Genomic DNA, 20,298 nt, shown 5'->3' with positions numbered 1-20,298 from the left:
TCGTTTTGTTTGCTTCGCGATTTCAGAACCCTTCGTCTCTGTCCTGCTGATTTTAATCTGCTCGAGAACCGCCAAGTTGTTGTTGTTAGTTTGCGTTATCTGATTCCTTTCGGTTTTGCCAGCAGCATCAGAAGACACTTTACTGGACGCTGGACCGTCATGGCGAGCAACTACAACATCTCCCACTTTCGGAACAAAAGGCGAAGAATTAGACCAGGTATTCTTGCTAAACTTTGGGAATGGGTGCGTTCTTCTTCGCCTGTGAAAAATCATGTCAAAGAGCCCCATTTTGGTTTGGCGAAAGAAGGCCGCGGTACAGAGATAAGTCCTAAAGTCCAGGTGAGGTTCAACCGTCAACTCAACCTGGTAGGAGAGTAGAAAACGCTTTAACGAAGACAATATGCAGATTTATCTTTGATGTTTCCGACACTTTTAAGTCAACCAGTAATTAGCGAAATTGCGCAACATATCCAGGTAATTACACAACATGGTGAAGGGGATCTCAAAGGCAATCACGATATTAAATTTCTTCAAAGGCCTTTCCGAACAGCTATGTAATTTCTCTGTTCTTCAGTTATTTTCAGACTTAAAAGCTGTCTTCTAGTATCAAAACGCAAGAATTCAAACAGTCAGTGGAAAACAGAGCGTTAAATTGATCTCTCAAAAAATCTTGAAATATGAAGACGTGCTCGAACACCAATTAATCGGCTCCTTTGTTCCATAATGAATCACACTCATTGGTTGATTCGTAACAGTAAATCAATATTTGAAACTCTTTTGTTCCTCCTTAATTATACAGCTTTTTCAATTAACGTTGTCGGATTAAAATCAAGCTACAAGACAAGACCGCAATGTTTTGTGGGATTATTTTTTATGAATAATTTCATCAAAATCATCCCTGCACGTGCAGGTCATTGTACTGCTAATTACAACCTATTGTTTTCTCCAGGCATGACTGATTTTGATGAACTTATTCATAAAATTCCTATGTAAACTTTCGGTCTTGTCTTTTAGCTTCATGCTTTGAACCGACAACATTAATTGAAATAGCTGTATAACAACTATCTGGGTGGTAACGCGGTCTACTTTTCCTTAAAAAGAGACTACTTTTTGTACGACTCGTTAAAATAACTTGGGGCAAGTAATCCTTGGGATTTTTGGTGGGTGCGCGTCTAGGTTCCCCAAACCCTGACCTTACTTCAGACAAAAATATGAGGGAGCAGGGATGGCGCAGTGGTGAGAGCACTCGCCTCCTACCAATGTGGCTCGGGTTCGATTCCCGGTCTAGGCATCTTATGTGGGTTAAGTTTGTTGTTGGTTCTCGTCCCTGCTCCGAGGTTTTCTCTCCAGGTACTCCGGTTTTCCTCCCTCAACAACAACCAACATTTCCAAATTCCAATTCGACCTGGAAACAGTAGATGGAAGAGCCACCCCTTGGAATCCACTAAAATTCCCATTTTTTTCCCACGCCCGATAACTCGAACCCTCGGTAACTCGAACCTCCCACTAACTCGACGCCATTTTCGTTTACCTTCAGGTCATTTTCTATATAATCTTACCCTCGATAATTCGAACCATACTTGTCAAGACGAGACAGGTCAAAACAAACAGTACTATACTCCAAAACATTGAATTTATTTTGATGCAGCCGTGTGTGTGAGTCCAGTTCAGGGTTCACTGGTTTAGTATACAGTAGCCCGGCAATGTTCTCTTTTGTACCTAGTTTTCTCCTGTTGCTTTTCTTTCTTTTGTTTCACGTTACGTTAAGTTCCGATTAATTTAGAGATATTGTTCTGTTCTCACTCGACTTCTCTATAATTAAATCTGATTAAAATGTACACTGTATGAATAGAAATACCAAGTAAACACCGGTTTTTAACTTGTGAATGCGCGCATGCGCAATGAAGGAGTTATCGTGATGTGGGCTGAATTTCACTCGCTCGCTCGTTTAATCAGCTGTAAACTTTACATTAATTTAATCGGGATTTAATCAAAATCATAAATTATTCATGAGTCTATGTATAGTGCATGTATTCACCACCACCCGCCATTACGGGACAAAAAACAAGGACGTAAAATCAACTCAACGAATAACTTATTCTTAAGGGAAAACACTGGTAAGTGGTGTTATCTGCTAACTCCTTCCATTGACCGAAACTAGAGTGAAACTAAGAGACAACTTCTCATTTTGGTGATTGAAAGCGCCGCGTTGAAACCCGCTCAAGGCCGAGATTGTCGTCAAAGTCAACAGGGATTTCGCGCAAAACGGAAGCAAAAAATATGATGGAGAAAACGTCTGACGATGTTCCCTGCTCATTCGCATTCGCGAGTTGGCTCAAAGGAGCCTTTGATTTCCCTTATATCCATTCATTTGTTCTCAACTCCCAATAGCTCGAATCTTTTTCAATTTCCGTTGAAGGTTCGAGTTATCGGGAGTCGACTGTATGTAATTTTCCGACATAGTTTCTAGCATCCATACCCATTTTCAGACCAAAATGGTTAAAATCTATACCCTATTAGGAACCAAAACGTCTCAAAAACCATACCCTTTGGCGCCGCACATATGCAGCTTATTTGGGGAGGGGGGGCGGGGGGAATGAAGTACCTCCCGGACTAAGAATATACCATTGTTCCACACATCAGTATATCGACTCCTTTCACGAGTCACCACATTCCACGCCCCCAAAGCCACTCCAAAACTATCTTGACCTCAGGAATTCACCTAAGTATGCATGTTGGAGGGCGTGAGGCTCCCCACACATCGCAGATGCCCCCACACTTGGTTCTTACCTTCGGTTTCATTTGCATAAAGCAACTAGAGGAATTCACTCTGGACAGTAGCTTGAGAATGCAGCTACATCTCATTGCTGCCGGCCGTTAAGGACGTTCGCGAGGAGATATCGCCCCTTGCGGTTGGGAGAGATGAGAAGAAGGCTACCTGAAGCATTTTGTCACCTGTCTGTACCCAAATGCAATGCACCGGGGTGGTAAGAGACAATAGAGATGTAGAATTATGTTTACGTTAAACGGCCAAAATGGCCGTGTGATGTTTCTCCTACATTTGCCGCTCGCTGCTTTCATTTTCCCAGTATAATTGAGATGTTTTCAGTTAACATCAAAGGTCATAATTATTTAGCACTGTTCACATCTATATACCCATTTTTTTAAAGTTAGTTCTCTCCGCGCCATGAGGCGCATAAGGCTGCAACTTTCGTTTTCCAACCAGTCCTGTCTTTTGCTGCAGTCCTGGCTTCAGCCCAGCTGGTCCACCTTTCTTGTCTGCACTCTCTTTCCACTGTCCTCCTCCACGTGATTTTAGGTCGCCCCACTTTCCTCTTTCCCTCGGGTTGCCACCCCATTGCTACCATACAATCATCGCTCCTGTCCTTTCTAAGCACATGGCCAATCCAGTTCCATCTTTTCCTTCGTATTTCGTCACTTATCTTTCTCACGCCTGTTATTTCTGAAATTGTGTCGTTTCTCATGCGTTGCGGCCACCATACTCTCAATATCCGTCTTAGACACGAATCTCACGTTTGCCTTTTGCCGTAAACTCTAACACGACTTAATTTTCTTCGTCGACAGACACAACAAGATATCGGCCTGCCATCCTCAGGTGCTGTCGAGCCACTAACCTTTGGTCAAAAGACCCTGAATTTCTGACCACAAAATCTAAACTAAATAGAAAAAGAATCCAAAAGATAAACTACTGTTTGAGCAAAAAATACGCGTAAACAACTCAGAGGAAAAGGATTTTTTTTAATATTGATAATGTTGAAATGACAGAGTCAAAGTGAAAATGAAGTAATGATGAATTGTACTGCTATACTCAGGTTTTCAACTGAGTGTCGAAAGTACTTCGCGTTTGGTTTGGTTTTGCATTACTACGCTCTGTGATTGGTTAACAAAACTCGCGCCACTTTCCTAACCAATGGGAATCCAAACCAAAACCAATCGTGTCTTTGCCGCACGCGTTTTCCCGCGCTTGGCGCCAGTTACATGTATTTGCTTCGAATTCTGATTGGCTCGTTGTGTTGTTTTCATCTGTTGCGATTGGCCAGAGTAATTACTTTGGTTTTGGTTTTACGACACCCAATTGGAAACCGCTCTATTCCAAGGAAGAAAGTCGTCTGTCGGAATACCGTAAAATTTCTTTTCTCGCTACTGTGATTTTTTTAGAATTTTTAAAACATATTGAGAAAACCAGATGGTTCATCACGGCCAGCCGCGGTTTGGTTCCTGCAACATGAGGGAACATCATCGGTTTGTTTTGAAAAACTTCACTTTGTCAGGGGAACCCAACGGTTTATTTCGGTGAATGTCTGTTTGGAAGGCCTTCATTGCCTCAGAAATTCGGATAAGTTTGAAGAAAATCTAAAGTTTCCTTGGACAAAATGACAGCTCAAAAATTTCTTGGAAAAAAATTTTCCTTTCGTTTTTGGAGGGGCAAATGTGTGGTTAAAAGTGCGAAAAGGAGTTCACTAGTATTTTCGTAAAACCAACAAGAGCTCGTACAGTAAATTCGGGGAATAAGATACCATTCCCTAAAACTTTCTGTAAGTTATATTTGCAGCTAAAGCATTCGAACAGACGGAACTGAATTAGTTAACACAAACACCGTATTTATTCCATTAACCGCCCACCCTCGAATAAGCGCCCACCCCCACCCGCTCCCACCAAAAAAGCATTTCTGTACGAGCCCAGCGTGAAGTTAGAGGAAAGTCAGTTGTGTTCTAAAATTGGTTTTACATACGGTAGTCAATGAACTTTTATGTTAGATTTTGCACTTTGTTTAATTTTGTCTTGTTGAAGCGAAATAAACTTGTTATCCCTTGTTTTGTTATTCTCTACAAATGTTCTCGCTTGCTGAAGATGTTTGGTAAATAATAAGCGCACACCCTCATGGGCCCAAAATTAAATAAGCGCCCAGGGTGGTTAATGGAATAAATACGGTATGTCTTAAGGACGGTGCCTGCTAACACAGAAGTATTTTTGTTTGGTTTATGATTATGGGGGAAAAGCAGATCTTAGCAAGGGCTATTGGAATCCAAAAAGAAAAATGGTGATAATTAAGCAACAATTATTCTAAATAGCAGTAAAATACAAAGCAATGTATGGCGTTTTTTCCAAATTGAAGCTTTATAATCTCTGAAAAATGCATGGTTACCCCCAATTTTCATTTTGGACACCAAGAGCACTTGCCGAGTTCCACTTTCTCAGCATAGTTTCAAACCGCGCAAAAATATCCCTATATTAGTAAGCACCACCCATAGGAAACCCGAGTATCTCCAGATGCGCAGAACCTATGCACAGTAGCAAAAGTAGCCACCGTCCTTAAAAGGCCACAAAAAGATCTGGCAATGAAGAAGACAACATTTGAAGTATTTTGCTTAAATGCTCTCGTTGGGTGCCACTGCTATTTACACATGATCTCCCACTACGTCTGGGCAGGGAGCTGAGGCACTGGTCAAACGAGTGGACCAACAAGGTTCTGCTTCCTGGAAAAGAAGAATGAAAATTCACTTAGCAGAAGTCACACACAAAAATAAACGGGTTATTTTTACACTCTTTTTTTTTTTTTTTTAAGAACGTCTAATTTGGGGGCTGAGGCTGAACGTTCTTATTCTTAAGATGTTAATTAGTTCTTAAATTACCTGTTATAGTATTTCAATAAATCTATGCGGACGTGACCAGGGCACCTATCAAAGAGTAATATTTGCCGTAATGTTGGTAACTAGTTGTTTGTTGCTGTTCATTTTAAAAACATTTGGTCAAAATAAAGATGTTCTAAACTGACTCTCAGCCTGGGTAATGTTCTTAGTATGTTCTTAAATTTTGGTAAGCTCAGCCTCAACGTTCTTATAAAAAAATCTTCTTATATAACAGTATGTTTGTCGCATGAACCTAGTTTAATGGCCTTAGCTCCCACGAGTCTCCTGTAGCTCAGTGGTAGAGCATCCAAACTAGTAATCGGAAGGTCTTGGGTTCGACTCCTGATAGGAGCACTCGAATTTTTTGCGAGTTTGCCTGTGTCACTTACTGAATAATACATCATTCTCAAAATAAAATAACCTGTTTAACACGAACGTTGCAATTCAAGTACAAAGAGAAAGTATGTACACTGTACCTTACAATGCTGGAATGCTGCATCAGCTGTCGTTCTATTCCTTGGTAACATCAAGACCCGAGTCCTTGGATGCAGAGATGGTTTTGCTGGTTTTACGCATGGACAGAAATCGCTTCACTTCAGAGTGTCCAGACTGTAGGTATCCCTTACCTGAGACAGTAAAATGAGATAATAAATTACGTCACCACTGGTGTTCCTTGCCCATGAAGGACGGTGCCTACTAATACAGGGGCATTTTTGTGCAGTTTATGACTATGCGGGAAAAGCAGATCTTAGCAAGGACTATCGGAATCCATCCAAAATTGGGGGTAACCATGCATTTTTTTAGAGATAACTAAGCAATAACAATTCTAAAAAGTGCTAAAATGCAAAGCAATTTGTATGACATTTTTCGCTAAATAGGACAACTTCACTATGGCATCATTTTACTACAACTACCAGAACCCTTCTGGTTTTTGTTTTCTCATGCTAATTAGAGCTTTTTTTCTTTGCTGTCCACAGGGATTACAAAATTTGAATTTGAAAAGGAAAACGAAATGAATTCTGGTAGTTGTAGTAAAATGACGCCATCATGAAAATGGCCTATTGAAGATTAATTATCTCTGAAAAATGCATGGTTACCCCCAGTTTTCTTTATGGATATCAAGAGTACTTACTAAGTTCTGCTTTCTCTGCATAGTTTTAAACCACGCAAAAATATTCCTGTATTACTGTAGACACCGCCCATAGGAAACCCAAGTATCTTGAGATGCAAAGAATGTATGCACAATAAGAAAAGTAGGCACCATCCTTAATCCATCCAAAGGCCCAGCTACGGTGCTGTACAACCAAAAACATGGTAAATCTACATCTCTTCAGATAAATGACACTTGAATGGTTTTTGAAGACTTACCCAGCATTCTTGATACAGGGTCTCAACATTGCTGGGTGGGTGGAGGAGGGGGGAGAGTGAGGGGGATGGAGTGGAGGGACAATGGTGTATTTTAGGGCAGGTATAGAAATCAAAGAAAATATAATTTTTCCCAACACCTTTGTCCAGCATAGGTTTAAGTTTTAACTAGGTTGTGCTTTTAGCCACCAAATTGAAAAGTGAGGATTCTGGAGGCATGTTCCCCATGAAACTTTGAAACATGACTTAATTTCTTCTTAAGGGGGCGTTACACCTGAATGCCATTTTTCTGCTACTTGACATGGCTTTAATGAAAACATCTCGTTCGCGTTTCAAGGAATCCAAAAACCCTATCATCATATTGTGAATCTGTGTTGTGGGGTATTTTGTGAATTTTTGGGTGATTTTGGGGTATATTTGGGAGGAGTAGTTTTTCTAGAAAGATTGGTAAAATTAAGAGAAATAAGAAATATTGAAGAATTTAGTGAAGTTTTAAAATTGGAATTTGTAGTTAATAATTGATAGACGGATACCAGTTAGTCCACTAGTAACCTGGAGTGCGGTTGCGTGGGTATCAACTGTCTGTTAGTGTTCCAAAAATTATTTTCTTTCTTCTATCCCTTCTTAAAACCTCTTCAAATTTCATTCAAATTTAGGTGTAACGCCCCCTTAATGAGCTTTGTCAAAAGTGGACATCTGCGGCGATGTCCAGATGCCAATCTGGGAAATGTCTTGGTTGGGTATGGGGTTGTTTTAAAACTGTAACAACACAGCCTCGTAAACAAAATGAACAGTAACCATTAAAAAAGATTTGGCGATCACTTTTTTTGCTTAAACAAATTTAAGTGACATAAACATTCTCACCAGCACATGAAACCATCCTTGTGGTTATCCACACAAATGGCTCCTGGAGTGCCTTCCTGTCTCCGACATAAAGTTCCGTCAAGCGAACTAAAACATAAAAGGAAATTCAATCAAACTTGTGTAAGAAGACAATCTGTAGTTAATGAACAGTTGTCAAAGCAAAGGTTGAAAATCTCCATCAATTTGCATTCTCAGTTGATCACATGCACGTGTACTTGCATTGACTTGTGGGTTCACTTTTACTGAGCTGTGAGTGAAATCTCCCCACCTGATTGATTGTCACCTTTTTTTCTTTCACTTTTCATTTTGTTATTCCACCTCCCACACCCTTGCTATCACCATTTAAAGGGCTTAGTTTGAAGGACACACGCTAAAAATCTAGCAAATCTGTCCCAAACCAAACAAACAAACAAACAGCGAAAATTCACTGCAGGTTGGTTATGCACTTATCCCTTCATATAGTGTGGGTTGTGAGCCCGGGGGGGGGGGGGGGGGGTACTCCCTTATAAGGGCTATACAGGGATGTGCCGCTGGATAGGGTATGGTTTTTGGCCCTTCTGCCTTGAACAGGGAATATAATTTCAAGCCAGTCTGTCCTGGACCCGTCCTAGACAGGGTATGCCTGCAAGACTGCCGTCGAGTATTTGGGAATCCAAAATCAGAAACATTTGTCTGTATTTATTTTAGTGAACAATGCTTCACGCCAATTAAGTTTGCACCTAAGGTTCACCTTTGTTAATGCGATATTTTGGGATTTTTTGCCATCACTTCTTGGTAACATATTATTTTATCTGTTTTGATTGGTGCCTTTAATATTATTGTAATTACTATTGCCAATAAACACTTGCATAAAACAAGAGCTAGATGTTGTTCTTTGTTCAAAATAGAGGGTGTTGTCCTATACATGGTAGGTATTTAAGGTTATTTTCGTCCTAAACAGGGTCACGGTATCAAACCCAGCACCCCTATACCCAAACACGGGTCAAGTACCCCACTCGGGGTTGTGAGCAACTTGCTCATGTTGTTGCAATGTCTAACAGCAAATGGCATGGACCACATGGAGTCCAATTCCTATTCGAAGAATGGGAATAAAAAAAGGAAGGATAATTTTTTAACTCTTAAAAATAATCGTATCTGACCTGAAAATATATGAAAATACTAAATAAACAAAGAAACAATACTATGATTGCTTTGCTCAGTCGCAGGAGTGCTCGATGCAAAAACATGCAGAGCGAAATATAAATTTACGATAGAAAATGTAACACAGTAACTCGAGTTTCACGCACTAAGCGATCATCAGACTAAACTCCAACGGTACAGTCTGATGATCGCTTAGTGCGTGAAACTCGAGTAACTGTGTTACATTTTCTATCTCAAATTTATAAAAATACTAAATATATAGTTACTGTGTAAGTTTTTTTTCTTTCTTTCTCTCTCTATCATTTCATTATTTGTTTTCAGGGTGGGATGTTTCCAAAAAACATCGTTGGGCTAACCTAATCTATACAATATGAATGACACTTAGCATCAAATGCATTTATCATAAGGATTAGATTTGGGGGCTTAAATCGTGTCATGAAAATTACACTAAAGCTTCATGATGGCATTGTGCACAAAGACCCATCTGCGCTCATTTTTAGAGCAAATTACCCAAATCAATTTATCATTTTAAAGCTTATGAAATCAAGACATTTGGAGGATCAAAATGTTTCGCATAAAACTAAAACTGACCAAGAAAATAGACCAAGATTCACAAAATTACCCACACAAACATTGGCAGTATAGTTGCAAGATGTTTTCGCTTGCATTGGTCTCTAAAACTGGGGAGTTTGAATTTATGAGCTCAAATGCAACAAAGAGGCCAGAAATTAATCATGAAACTTCAAATCGCTTTTACTTTGTCTTGAAAACTGGACAGGTATAAAAAGTCCCTGACACAGTTTTACTGGCCAGCACCAAAGTGACAAAGTACATGCATGCACTTTGATAATAGTTTAAAACTAAGCAACTATACCTTTTTCAGCTTCAGCCCATTTTTTGATGACAATTGATTCACACTCGCGTTCATTCTTAATATCAGCTTTTGTTGCTATAACAGCCATTGGAAACTGTAGACAAGAAAATATATATACATTTTATTAAAAACTGGATAATTGTACAATGCAATTCCAGGGATGTACGCTCATGGAACAATTGTTAAATATTTTCCTAAAACTTTACTTACAGTACCCAAATGCATTTTTCTATTAAATAATATTTTCTATCTATTCCTTGCTTGGACAATAGAGAGATTAAGTACCACGTTTACGGCAAACGGCAAACGTGAGATTCGCGTTTATGTTTTCTTGAAAATATGAGTACGTAGATGAAAATAGTACAAGATAATTCTGGCCTTTAATTCTAATGCAAAAACACTCAATTTTTCTGAGAAACTGAAAACAGCAAGCGGCAAATGAAGGATAAACATGGTCACGTGGTCATTTCTGCCATTTGCCGTTTTCCACAAACGTGGTGCTTAATCTCTCTATTAGCTCTTTTAGCCCCAACAGTGATCAAAACCTAATTTCTCCATGGAGTACCTCCATATTTTGAAATGCAGAGGCAATGAGAATAAAGGAAGCAATCACTGGATAAAGGTAGTGATTGTCTTGATGCTTACACAAATTCTCTTAACTGAAACCAAAGGTAATATATGGCCACAAGTCAGGAGAATTTGAATGTTGATATTAAGGTTTAAAAGGTTAGCTTACATCCTTTCCTCTACTTTTATCAATGTCTTTCTTGATGGCTTGGATCTGCTGAAAGGATTTCTTTGATGTCACACTGAAGACAAGGAGAAATCCCTGCAAAAGAAGAGATGCACTCATCTTGAATACTTGCATTTCAAAATAATGTTAAACCCAGTATCCTCTCTATGAGTATTTCCATAGATGACACTATCTCAAGATAATTGGAACTTGTAAACTTTACAAATCACCATGCTTAGACAGCAAATATTATGTCAAGTAATTTTTAAATATGTTAGAGATAAAAAAAATCAAAGTTATCTTTCATCCCTGGTCACCTCAATAACCTGCCACCTCTCACACATAATTTATGCGTGAGTCTCAGCCTGCAGACTAAAGACATCGATCTCATGCATCGAGGACAATTTCTCACACCTGACTCACAAATCCGGATGAATTGCTCTTTAACACATGATTAATAACATTTATTCAATACAGTTTCCCCAAAAAAGGCACTTAATGTGGACTTTGCATCCTAACTGTATCACAACACGCTAAAATTTTTGTGTTTCTGTTCATATTGAAAGTGTTCAAAGGTTGTTGGAACATCTTCGGACATTTTTGGCAACGTTCGGAAGTCTTTGGAAAATTTTCGGAAATCTTCTGAAATGGCTGGGACGTTTCTGAAGATCCTGGTCATGACGAAAATTTTTTCTTGATGATATAAAGAACAACTGCCAACAAGGCCAACTAAGGACAAAACAGCATAAACAACAACAGGTTTGTAATCATGCATGTCTTGACACAGAATGGATTTATTGGTATTTAATGACTTAGTTCCAGCTAAAGAAACCTTACGCTCATTCAAATAGTCTAACACTGAAATTATGTCCTCTCAGTGTTTGAAATACGACTGTCAATCATTTAAAATAGTCTGTGACTTTGCTCAGCACTGATATTTTCAGCATGTAGTTCAGTCAGACAAATAATTAAATGTAAGACCATTTATACAGCGCACAGTAAACCAGTGTCCATAAACTGAGGTTAGCTTTGTATAAATTTAAGAGCGTGCCACTCCTGAACGTCACAGAGAAATTTCCATTGTCCGCATGAACTGGTGTCCATATTAAGCGGGCTAATATAAGAGAAAATAAATATATGGATTGAGCTTTTTGTCAGGACAAACACAACTGTCCACCGTAACAAGCGGGTGTCTGTATTAAGCAGGTGTCTGTAAAGCAGGGTTCCACCGTTGCACATAACTTGACACTTATCTAGGATTCCTCATATGAACCAAAGCATTCTCTCACCTACCAAACATTTTTCAAAAACTTAAAAAAAATACTTACATCTGCCAGATTTAGATAGTGTTTAGAAAGTTCTCCATTACTTAAATCCTGTGAGAGAAAGTCAGAGAGAAAAAGGATGGTTTGCACTGGCTCTTAAATTCCAAATAGAGAGTTATGACGTCACAAAAACTAAATTTCCGTAATTATGGGATTTGCTGAGAAATTTTAAAAGAGCATGATGAAAAATGCCTACTTGCCAAATATCAGCATTTTATTGCAATTTGGGGGTGAGATATTAGTATTCTTATGCCCCGACGACCCCATACAAATCCTTGTAATTTTGCCTGTTCCAAATGTTTAGAACAGAGACAAAATTAGAAGGATTTGCATGGGGTCATTGGAGTATAGGAATACTAATATCTGACGCCCAAATTGCAATAAGATGCTGATTTTTGGCAAGTAGACATTTTTGATCATCCCATAACTACAAACATTCAAATATTATTTTATGTCACACTTTAGTACTCTAGTATTATAGTTACAGTTAGTTAAATATTGTTAAAATGGGGGTGGGGAGGAATGGGGGTAAACTTGTTTACCCATGGACAACCAAATTTTAGGGGGTGAGATGAGCAAAAAAATTGAAATCTGAACCACTAAAGCTTAATTTCCACTCAAATAATTAAAGCTCAGCCACAAGTGTAAGGCCAGTTGCCCTACATGTATAAGCAATGACTAGCTACTGTAGGCTGCTATTTCATTGTTTTAGCTGGTACATGTATCATAATCATCATCATCAATACTGTCTAATATAAAGGGGGGGGGGGGGGAGGGTGAATAGGTTTGCAGATCAGCGGATTTTACTAAAAAAAAACCATAATTCTGATTAGGTGTTCAATGCATAATTTCCATCATGCAAATACAGTGGATTATAGATTTTTTCAGTTTTTGGACAGGATTTTGGATTTTGCTTCTTCCTTGTTTGAATCGTTGAATTGAATTCTTTTTTTTGTTTGAATCGTTATTCTCAGTTTTTTTTTTTGTAAGGAGTTTTAACAGACTGTTGCTTGTTATTGCAGTTGCAAGCAACTATGAAAGTCAGAAACTTGGGTGAATTGATGGAACTCGCCAACATTTTATGATTGTGAATGTTGGTTCATGTGCTTGTTTCTCAATTTGACAAGTTCTCTTATACTGAGACTGGAATATTTTTTATGCACCACACATGCAAGGAGTTTCCTGTGCTAATTAAGGACTGGTTTGACACACTAGCGACAGAAGCGAAATAATAATTATTGGAATATTTGGAGTTGGAATCAGAAGAATCTTCTGACCTAGTGTGAATCAATATGACGAAAGCCTCGCTTTCGTTCAAAATGACAGATTGGTCACCATGTTTTCCATTCTGAATCTCATATAAAGGGATTGGGAAAGAGCTTTGTGATTAGTGTAATCTTCTGCTTGCGCTTGCGCTTCCGATTCCGATCAACCGGTTCACACTTAATTGTAAGCAATGGAATCAGAAGAAAAGGAAACATTCTGATCCTTGTAATTCCATTTCATCTGTCGTTTTTTTATTATTCACACTGGAATGGAAGGTTCCTTACACTTCCGATTCTGTCACCAGTGTGAACCAGCCCTAATAGTTCTGCAAATCATTCAGATTATGGCAACCTTATTTGCCTATCCATGGATTTGGCCCAAAATGTTTGCAGATTGGTGGATTTACACAGGCCTATCCACCCTGCTGATATGTAATAAACAAGTGTAACACCTCACCACAGCAGCAGTATCAAATATTCTGATCCTCTCTTTAACTCCTCTATCAGTGTCCAACTGAACTTCATAAATATCCTCAATTGTATGAAATGTTGGCTGAAAAATGAAATCAAGTCATCACTCAATAGTTTAATGCTTTGATGATTTACTCCGAAAAGAGTTTACAGTATACTAGGAGTGGGTTACTATTTATAGCCAAGAATAATCAACATCTAACTCATCCCTATGACCTAAATCATGCTAGGGGCCGGAGCAGATAAAGGAATTTTGACTGTAGCTTACTGTACATGTACTTAAGGACGGTGCCTACTATTGTTACTGCGCATACGGTCTGCGCATCTGGAGATACTCGGGTTTCCTATGGGTGGTGCCTACTATTACAGGGAAATTTTTGCGCGCTTCAAAACTATGTGGAGAAAGCAGAGCTTAGCAAGTGATTTTGGTATCCAAGAAGAAAATTGGGGGTAGCCATGCATTTTTCAGAGATAATAAAGCTTCAGTTTGGAAAAAAGCGCCATACATTGCTTTATATTTTGCTGCTTTTTAAAATAATTGTTGCTTAGTCATCTCTAAAACATGCGTGGTTACCCCCAATTGTCTTTTTGGATTTCAATAGCCGCTACCAAGATCTGCTTTTCCCGCATAGTGATAAACCGTGCAAAAATACTTCGCTATTAGTAGGCACCGTCCTTAAGCTTTCCAGCTTAACTAGTTTTAATATAATATATTTGATCTGAGAGATGCCTAAATATGGTAACTTGTCATTCCTGGCCCATCATCAGTACATTCTGCCTTTCATAGGTACGTACTTGTCTTAAGATGTCTTTTTATTAGATTTAGTGCTACAAACAAGGTCCATACAACTACGCGTACGAGCTTGAGTATTTGCAAGTAGGACCTACCTGCCCCGGAGAATGTTTTCCAAACACTGCTTGCTCGATTACCGCCGTCTTTCCCACACTATTTCCTCCTACAACAACAAGACGTAAATATTTCGGCATTACGCGTTTATATGCTCAGCTCCCCCGTACAGAAAAAGAACTGTCAGTTTTATTTCGACTTCCTCCGAAAAAAAGATGGCTGCTGGCCGAGCAAATAACATAGAGTCCTGGGGACGAAACAGCGCTGAGGCCGGGACATAACAGTTAGACTTACACCAAGTACTATCCGCCATTCTGCTTTGCCCGCGTACTCTGTTCTGTGCGAACAAATTTGGAATATTTTCTATTTTTTTCTGATCCCATCAAAAGCAGTGGCTAAAGATTTCCACACAGCCTCATACATTAATCACGTATACATTTCCCACTCAAATCCTACCCATGGTAACGGCTGTTTGTGTATGAAGAGGGATAATATGACAGCGGAATGCCTTTATAATTTGTTCCGTACGGGAAACTTTCACTGGAAGTCAAAATCACGACAGTTATCATGATTTAGTTCAGGTTTAGACAGTGATTTTAGTTAGTTAGTTTTTTTTTTTTCCTTTTATATTTGCGGTGATGGGTTTATCCCGTTGCAAATTATCCTTGAAGGTGTAGATATAGTTGTGGAAGTAGATTTCAATCGACTCAATTTTTGGAAATAGTGCAGTCTTTGTATCTTGAAGTGCACTGTTAATAAACCTTATCTCGGTTTTGGAAGCCATCTTGATGGGTAGGCAAACACGTCTTGAAATAACAGTTATATGCTTTTTGACATTGTTCACGGGCTATCAGTTTCCAGGGAGCACATCAGCACACTTCCAAGGGGGTGGTAGTTGTTGCTCAGCAAAACTGCTGTTTAGAACAGAGTACACTGCAGGCTAGGCGAGAATTTCTGCGTATCCTCTCAGACGACAATTGAAGGGGTGCTTGGAAAAAAGTCCTAAGTGACTTCTGATAAATTGTTAGATTCTCCTCCCAAATTTCCTTGTATTCGCTTGTGAAACAAAAGGAGAACTTGACTTTACATCAAAAGTCACTTGGGGCCTTATTTCATGCACCGCTTCAATTGTGGATACAATCAAATCCGAGCCTGACGCCTCACGGGGATTGAGTTCCTTTAGGTCAGAGAGGACAGCACCTTCGGAGGTGTTGGACACAACTGAGTCGGCGTGGATACTGAAGGACTCCAAGTCCGCAGTCATCCACGGGGAATCATTTACAAGGAGCTTTGTTACTTTGTCTGGCATGATATTACATAGTTCGATAGCTAGTATCTATTAGCTAGTGCCGGTAGATCAATGTCAAAGAAATCTGAAGTGAAATTGCCATACAAGAAAGTCATGGCATTCGGCCTTAAAATCCCACATACAATGTACATCCTTCCCACTGCACTCAATGATATCTTTTGAGTTTTCTTAAAGTCAACAAATTTAAAATAATTAACAGTGTTCCCAAAAATTCACTCTACTGAAATGCAGACAGTACTCGTAACCTTGTTGAACTCTACCATCTGTGGAGTAAGATATGGCACGACAAGGTGAACTCTTAATGGGCAAGCAGGGTCACCATATAAGGCCATGGGGTTACCAGTTGGTGAAGAGGCATGGCGTTCAAGGTCTCGCAGAAGGCAAGCCTCCCATGCAGACGTCCTTAGGGGTTGTCACACGTTTCCTCCCCCACTCCCAGGGTGGATTCGTCGGTTCCTTTGATACACCATGATCCGAATGATCTGAAATCACAAATCCGTTTTTGGATTCTCCCCCCCCTACCCTCCCCCCCCCAAAAAAAGAGACGCACCCTCAGTACACGACATTAGTGGTGTCGCCTAAATTGTATGCAAATGAACACTTTAGAAAACCACAAGTAACGAACAACGTAAGTCGATAATTTATTAATTTCTTTCTTTCGGGGTCACAACTTTTGTGGACGCCCTGTGGCTTCACAACAGCCCAAGCCTCCTCGACCAAGTCTGCCGTCGCAGACACCCGCCGTCGTCGGATCTAAGCTCTCTAAAGTAAAGGGGAACTGTTGAACGAAGATACAAGTGTGTTTTACCGTTGACTGATTGTACCAATGTTGATCCGCCACGTTGCTGAAGTTGGTCGTATAAAGCGTTCCTGTCAGAAACTAGCGGCAACGTACTCTCGCTGGTTAGCATGTTCGCGGACAGAAGTCGCGGCACTTTCCAAACAGAGTCCATGAATATTTGCCTCTTCAACTCAGACGGCAATTTGTCAAATAGATAAGGAGGTTAGTTTATAAAGCCGGCGACACACTTGGCGATGTTATATATAGCCGATCGCGGCGATTGCGATTTTCGCCGATCGCCGCGATCGGCGTATAATATCGCCGATATCTGGCACGGTCACATATCGGCGATTAAATTCAGTAAATTCGCGGGCATTCGCCAAGTGTTCCCGCGATTTTCTACGCTCATCACTGCGAATCGCCAGTAAAGCCAACCCATCAGGTTGGGCAATTTTATCACTATGACTTTTCGAAACTGCCACATCCCCGCGATCGGCGAAAAAAATCGCCAAGTGTGTCCGCAATAATCGGGGGGCGAAAATCGCAAGCGATTTTCGCTGGCGATCAAATTCGCCGCGATCGGCGTGTAAAGAAGCTGTGGCGCATGGTGCTGCGTCAGTGGGGAAGTAACGGGATTATTTGGTTTTATCAAAAGAGTTGATAATTTAATAGGATCATTTGGTCACGGTAAAGGGATTCCAGTGATGAAGCTTCGATTCGCTCTGACAAAGGTGCGCTCGAAACATTAGCACTCGAATCTCTTTAATTTACCGTGGCCAAACTACTTTATCAACTCTGTTGCAGCTGTTGAAAGAAAAGATATATTATTTTTCTTGTCCTATAGTTTTGTTAAGGATATATCGTGTTACAATAGACTGTGTGGGGTTATAAACCGCCAATTATTTACTAAACCGAACTGTTGAAGTCATCGCCTGATGTTAAATTTTATACGGGTCCGCGTGATATGTTTTTGTGATTTGAGAGAAACATTCTACATTATTTATAGCTCACCTCTTTGAACTGTGGTTCTATTGATAGTCTTACGTCGAGAAATCTATTGTTTTCGTGAACTGGTATGATTAATATTTATTTCTTCTTCCCCTGATGATTACGGGATACGGGATCTTCATAGTACCGGTTAAAATGCCGCCAATTTCTCGAACGATATGGCAAAATCAGACCTTTCAATTGTGACGGATTCATTGCGATGAAATGTTAGGGTGTTTTTTTTTTTTTTCATTTTCGTTTTTTCTTTTTCGCAGATACCAGGAAACAGATACCAGGAAACGTACACAAAAGTCCACAAACCTAATCATGAGAAATGCCATAGCAAAAGTACTTTTCGCCTTCTTCTTATTAATGTCACTAGCTATTACGATACAAGTGATGATTGCACAATTCATGTGGAAAGAATCGAATAGCGCTTTCTGGCTAGACTTCAGTGAAATATCAAACGTAAGCACATCTAATAAAACTGACTCTATAGTTCTGTTTGTGAGAATGAGTGGCAAGGTGACTGAACTCAAGAGACGATTCTATTGCGTCTTCTTGCGGACCTCTGTCCTGTTTTGGCCTACGTCGCTAGGGAAGACTGTCATAGTACTTGACAAGGAATCAGACCAGGACCATAAATTTGCAGAAACTCTGACAAGACAGACCAAAGAACACTTTCCCAATCGCACTTTTGAGGTGCTTTACGAGCCGCTTCCAAAAGACCCAAGAGTTCTGGATTTTCCTGGGTCTCCAAAAACCCCAGGTTACAACCGCCAGCTTTGGAGCAGTTTCTTGATCGATTTGTACACGAACGATTCAGTCATAGCGTGGATGGATACCGACGCGGGATTCGGGTCACCAGTGACAAAGGCATCTATATTTAACGGCACAAAATTAAGAGTGCAGGGGTACGACTGTACGCTACATTATGAATGGGTAAAAATATGGGCAAGAACTACAGAGTTGGCATTGGGGCTTCCATTTGTTGCAGACTTCATGACCTACTTTCCTGTTTACATATATCGGGACACTTTTACTCGTTGCAGAGAACATATACTAAAAAGATTCAAAACAAGTAGTTTTGAAAAAGCCTTCAGGAAGTTTTATAATGGGTATATTTCCCCAGTTAGTATCATACTCAGTTATGCTTGGTACTTTGAAAGACATCGCTATGATTGGAATCTAAAAATTTGCAGTGACCTAACGGAATACAATAAAAGGTTTCCGGCTGGCCGCACTATTGGACAAGAACACATGAAAGACACTCTGTCCATACCACAAAATGCTTTCCATTATGGTTACCCTCCTGGCCATTTAGAGAGGATTGGCTCATTCATCCGAAATAGCTATTGTCTGTCCCACGAGGCAGCAGGTAATGTTTTGGAGAAATGCGTGAATCATTCAGCGTCTTTGAGTGACAACTTGGTTCTTTTTAATCACGATATTCAAAGATTTAACTTTCCAGCTCCACCGTGCCCTGGTGAAAGGAGAAACACCTGTTTGCAAATACTTCAACGACACTACAACGAAGTTGGCCTTGAAATAAAACAAAACGCGCGTAAACTGGATTGGGACAACATCAAGACAGTTGAAACGCTTGCAGAAGAGTCTAATCTAAAATGTAGCTCTTTCGATTAACAGAACGCAACTGTCTTGCTAAAAAATAAAGGGGCGAATCATTAAAATTCACCGGAGGTGGAAAGGGGTTAAAAAATTTCCAGTATATGAGTGTACTAGTCGTCTTTAACAAATGGAAGTTCTTGCACAGAGTTTAATTATACTAGGTTTTATTCCTGGCGAAATCCATATTTCGTAAGAATAGTTTTCTTAAGGTTTTGACCAGATTGTACACAAAACGCCCACACGGAGGAAAGGTTTAACTGTTGGTACACTGAACCAACATTCTCGTAAGCTATTACTCGCAAAATGAGTCTATGTGGTCTCGTAAAATTTTACTTTTGTATATAGTCGACTTGCTACGTAATGCAAAACTTAGTTCCATGACTGAAGTTAATATTAGTATCTACAAACTGGAAAAATTAGTTTACGCAAGAGGGACACACGCAAAACTTCAAAACACGACTGGAAGCTTTCTAGCACAGCTACATCCCTCCAATTTTTTCTTAAAATCCTTTTCCAAGTGCCAATCTTTATCCAAGGGATGAAATGTACTCTCAAGCAATACATTGGACTCATTGGATAACGCAGTTCCAGAGTTTTAATTGATTTAGCGGCCATGGTGTATGATCCATTACACCATGCCCGAGAAATAGGATATGAGTCGGCGTCAGGGAGAAAAGCAACTATCACTAAACCAGCAGGATTTAGGGATTTTTCGTGGTTGTTTTTATAGTAAAACAATTCTTTCACTCGCACCTGTTGGATACGAGATGATTATAGCCAACTCGTCGCGCTATCTATCATCTTGTATCTAACATGTGCTCGTGGAATAATTGTTAATTATCCGCTAGATAGCGACCTAACCACTGGAAAAAGTTATCCATTCTTTGAACAACTCGGGCCATGTCTTTAATAACTGCCGAGGACTTCATTCCGCCGTAATACATACTTTTGATTGTCGATCTAGCAATCTCCTTTCACGCTTTGCAATGTTTTCTTTTATCCATTTTGCATTTTCTAAAGTTAAACATTTCAGACTTTAATAGTGAAAACTACGTGA

General features: G+C 39.7%; 2 protein-coding genes across 3 annotated transcripts; one reads left to right on the top strand and one right to left on the bottom strand.

Annotated features, from left to right (window-relative positions):
- Nucleotides 1-3,888: 3,888 nt before the first annotated feature.
- On the bottom strand, nucleotides 3,889-14,765 carry LOC146483668 (NF-kappa-B inhibitor-interacting Ras-like protein 2). Its single transcript, XM_085105825.1, has 8 exons — nucleotides 14,577-14,765; nucleotides 13,675-13,770; nucleotides 11,956-12,003; nucleotides 10,631-10,723; nucleotides 9,895-9,988; nucleotides 7,881-7,967; nucleotides 6,128-6,277; nucleotides 3,889-5,498 (listed from the first exon to the last, which is right to left on the bottom strand). Exons 1-7 carry the CDS (start codon nucleotides 14,673-14,675, stop codon nucleotides 6,162-6,164), a joined length of 633 nt encoding a protein of 210 aa, XP_084961951.1. The 5' UTR covers nucleotides 14,676-14,765; the 3' UTR covers nucleotides 3,889-5,498; nucleotides 6,128-6,161.
- A 1,778-nt stretch (nucleotides 14,766-16,543) lies between these two features.
- Nucleotides 16,544-20,278, top strand: LOC146483667 (uncharacterized). 2 transcript variants are annotated; one of them, XM_085105797.1, is made up of 2 exons: nucleotides 16,544-16,847; nucleotides 17,902-20,278. In XM_085105797.1, the coding sequence occupies exon 2, from the start codon at nucleotides 17,940-17,942 to the stop codon at nucleotides 19,254-19,256; it is 1,317 nt and encodes a 438-aa protein (XP_084961923.1). In that variant the 5' UTR covers nucleotides 16,544-16,847; nucleotides 17,902-17,939; the 3' UTR covers nucleotides 19,257-20,278. The 2 variants fall into 2 exon arrangements, with proteins under 2 accessions (XP_084961923.1, XP_084961924.1); XM_085105798.1 differs by having other exon boundaries at nucleotides 17,888-20,278.
- Nucleotides 20,279-20,298: the final 20 nt, after the last annotated feature.

The sequence above is a fragment of the Pavona decussata genome, unplaced genomic scaffold, assembly GCF_977016875.1.
Source record: "Pavona decussata unplaced genomic scaffold, jaPavDecu1.1 SCAFFOLD_38, whole genome shotgun sequence".
NCBI classification, from domain to species: domain Eukaryota; kingdom Metazoa; phylum Cnidaria; class Anthozoa; order Scleractinia; family Agariciidae; genus Pavona; species Pavona decussata.
The sequence above is the reverse complement of the archived record's forward strand: the minus strand, read 5'-3'. Positions and strand labels throughout refer to the sequence as shown.

Coding starts and splice junctions, on each gene's coding strand:
- LOC146483668 (XM_085105825.1), bottom strand. CDS start 14,675: ATGCCGAAATATTTACGTCTTGTTGTTGTAGGAGGAAATAGTGTGGGA. Junction 12,004..13,674: donor TATTTGATACTGCTGCTGTG/GTGAGGTGTTAC, acceptor TTTCTCTCACAG/GATTTAAGTAATGGAGAACT. Junction 10,724..11,955: donor ACTATCTAAATCTGGCAGAT/GTAAGTATTTTT, acceptor CTTCTTTTGCAG/GGATTTCTCCTTGTCTTCAG.
- LOC146483667 (XM_085105797.1), top strand. CDS start 17,940: ATGAGAAATGCCATAGCAAAAGTACTTTTCGCCTTCTTCTTATTAATG.